The 3,133-nt window shown below is 39.3% G+C and overlaps 1 protein-coding gene across 1 annotated transcript; it reads right to left on the bottom strand.

Annotated features, from left to right (window-relative positions):
• Nucleotides 1-1,445: 1,445 nt before the first annotated feature.
• LOC145994035 (protein CFDP2-like) lies at nt 1,446-2,402 on the bottom strand. Its single transcript, XM_083130117.1, has one exon. It carries the CDS (start codon nt 2,400-2,402, stop codon nt 1,446-1,448), a length of 957 nt encoding a protein of 318 aa, XP_082986243.1.
• Between the last annotated feature and the right edge of the window lie 731 nt (nt 2,403-3,133).

The following is a 3,133-nucleotide window of genomic DNA, read 5'->3' as shown; positions in this document are numbered from 1 at the left end:
TTAGCGCATTAAAGAGTCTCCCTGAGGCTTGGGATCGAGCTATAATTTCACCATCTATTCTGCCATCTTGCTGCACTATAACCCCGAGGTATTTAAAATCTGTAGTCTGTTCTAATGTCGTTCCATTATTCAAAGCAATCTGATGTATATTTGGCTGTCGTGCCATCATCATGGTCTGAGTCTTTTTATAATTTATCTTCATACCCCTCTTTTTAACCCTTTTTCCCAGATTCTCACGTTCATTTGTAAATTTCTTTCGGAATCTCCCAATATTAATATGTCATCGGCGAAGGCACAATGGTTTATATATATTGGTTTTAAAAACCTATACCCCAGCTTGAATTTCTGTACCTTCCCATTGCATGATTTAATAACATCATCCTTTAAGGTAATAAAGAGGAGTGGGCTGAGGATACATCCTTGTTTAAGTCCTACTATAGTCTCAAACTCTTGAGACTCTGCATTGCAGGTGCGGACATAGTTTCTACATTTCTTATACAGACTCTGCGTTGCTGTAATTAATTGATTGCTAACCTTTCTTTGTTTTAGTATTTTCCATATTTCATCCCTCGGAATGGTGTCGAAGGCTTTCTCTAGATCTATGAAAGCCATATGTGCCTCTTTTCCATATCTCATCAGTTTTTCACTGATCTGTCTGATGGTAAATATGAGGTATTGTGTGCTTCTTCCTGGTCGGAATCCGCACTGTGCCTCGTCTAGCTGTGGCTCTACCACTTGACTTATTTTATCTTCTAGTATCCTCGCATATACTTTCCCCGGCACACTCAATAGCGATATCCCACGATGGTTTTTGCAGTCTCTATTATCTCCTTTTTTAAATATTGGCACAATGACACTACACTCCCATTCAGCTGGTATCTTCTTTGCTTTCCAAATGAGATTAATAATCTTAAGTAGTATATCTTGACCACTTTTGCCCATGAATTTGAGCATCTCAGGTGCTATCTGGTCATGTCCTGCCGCTTTGCCTAGTTTCATTTTCTTTAGTGCTCTTTTTAGCTCCTCCATAGTTATTTCTTCTTCAGTTTCTCCCTCCTCTTGGTTTTGCTGTTTTTCTTCCTCAGTCTGTTCTGTCTCCTTTTCTCCAATTTCCATATTTCCTCCAAGCAATTCTTGGAAATATTCTTTCCACCGCTCCATAATGTCATTTTCATTTCGGAGGAGGTTACCACTTTTGTCTTTTATGAACTTAAGAGGACATTGCTTCTCTGTTCGCATCGATTTTAATACTTTGTAGAACAGCTTTTGGTTATTTTGTAGGTTTCCTTCCATTGCCTCTCCAAATTTTTCCCATGACTGTTGTTTTGCATCTTTCACTATATTCTTCACTACTAATCTTTGATGTTTATAAGCTTCATAGTCCCTTAAATGTTTTGTGAGTAGGTATTTTTTCCACCGTTGCTTCTTTTCCTTTACCATTTCTTTTATCTCTTCCGTCCACCATGCTGTTCTTCTCTGTTGTTGCTTTCCGCTGGACTTTCGCCCGCCGCTCCTAAGATTGCCTCTTTATATAAACTCCATATTTCTTCCGGTTTATCTTCTCTCATAGTGGGCCATTCCAATGTTTCTACCCTTTGTTTCACAGCCTCTTGATAGTTTTTTTGTCTTGCCTCTTCTCTCAATTTATATACCTTTATTCTTTCTTTAGGTTTTCTTTTGTTATCACCAGGGTCCTTGGTCTTGATATTAACATGTAACTGCATAATTACTAAATAGTAGTCACTTCCAATCTCGTAACCTCTATATGCTCTTGCATCTAAGATAAATCTCCACTGTTTCCTCTGTGTCAATATGTAGTCAATAATAGATTTTTCCTTTCGGCTGGGGACTTCTCTTGTATATCTATGTGTTTCTTTATGTGGGAACATTGTGTTCGTAATTACAAAATCATTTCCTGCACACATATCTAGTAATCTTCTCCCACTATTATTCTGGTGCGTCTCGCCGTATTTCCCTAACAGCCCTTCCATTCCTTCTATGTTATTTCTAACTCTGCCATTAAAGTCACCTAATACAAAGACAGCTCCCATGGTGTCATCCTCTGTCCTTTGCAGCTCTTCGTAAAATCTATCTTTCTCTTCTGCTATATCTTCATTTGGTGCATATATAGCAATAAAAGTAGTGTCTTCATTTATGCTACTGTTAAAGGTTAAAGTTACCAAGATTATTCTTTCATTGATGAATTTCCAGCATTTAACATAATGTCTGTAGGCCTCGGAGATTACTATAGCCACTCCTCCTTTTGATCTCTGTTCTTTGCCTACGCCTGAATGAAACATTAGAAACCTTTCACCACTATTTGGTTCTATTATTTGTTCATATCCATTTCCTTTTTTCTTGGTCTCTGTCACCGCCAATATATTCAACTTTGGTCTCACCATTTCCGTCATTAATTCAAACTCCTTTCCAGCAAGTCCACGTACATTCCAGGTTGCCACTCTCATCACCCATTTCCCTCTCTTGGTCGTCAACAGTTTAATCAGTCCGGTTTCTCCTCTGTAGTTTCTTTTAATAATTTCATCTCGGACACTCGGGTTATCAGCCTGCCTGCTAGATTTTCTTTTAGGGTTTCTTCCCTTAGCCTTTGAGGTTTCTCCCTCTCACTGCAAGGCAGCAGTTTACCTCGGTCCGGGACTGCTTAGACGGGGCAAACGGACACCCTAAGGATATATTGCAAAATACCTATCAAACTGTTTATTGAAAAATTACAATTATGGTCGATATAGAAAGTGTGAACATTGAGCTAACAAATAGTACAATGTATAATTCAAAATAATGAACGTTGTCCTCCAAATTGTTAAATAAATCAGTGTGTGTAGCAGTGTCCGTTTGCCCCACCATGGCGGGGCAAAGGGACATGTGGGAGGGGCAAAGGGACACTTGCTCATTTATGGACTGTCATGTCTCTCAGAAGAAGAACACACAAAGTATGGGTCATTTCCATTTGCAACGCACTTTACGTGGAACCAGACAGAACACACTAAGCACTGCACCCAGTGTTGACCCTGCTTGTACACAACGTTGCATACACGGCACACATCTTTTGCGGTGCGTTTGACATGCTTTCCCAGTCTTGTTGTTTGATTAGCTGCAGTCAGTTTTTCACTTTGAG

Source organism: Lepisma saccharinum, chromosome 10 (assembly GCF_977018435.1).
Source record: "Lepisma saccharinum chromosome 10, izLepSacc3.1, whole genome shotgun sequence".
Classification (NCBI taxonomy): Eukaryota; Metazoa; Arthropoda; class Insecta; order Zygentoma; family Lepismatidae; genus Lepisma; species Lepisma saccharinum.
This window is presented reverse-complemented; position numbering and strand designations above follow the sequence as displayed.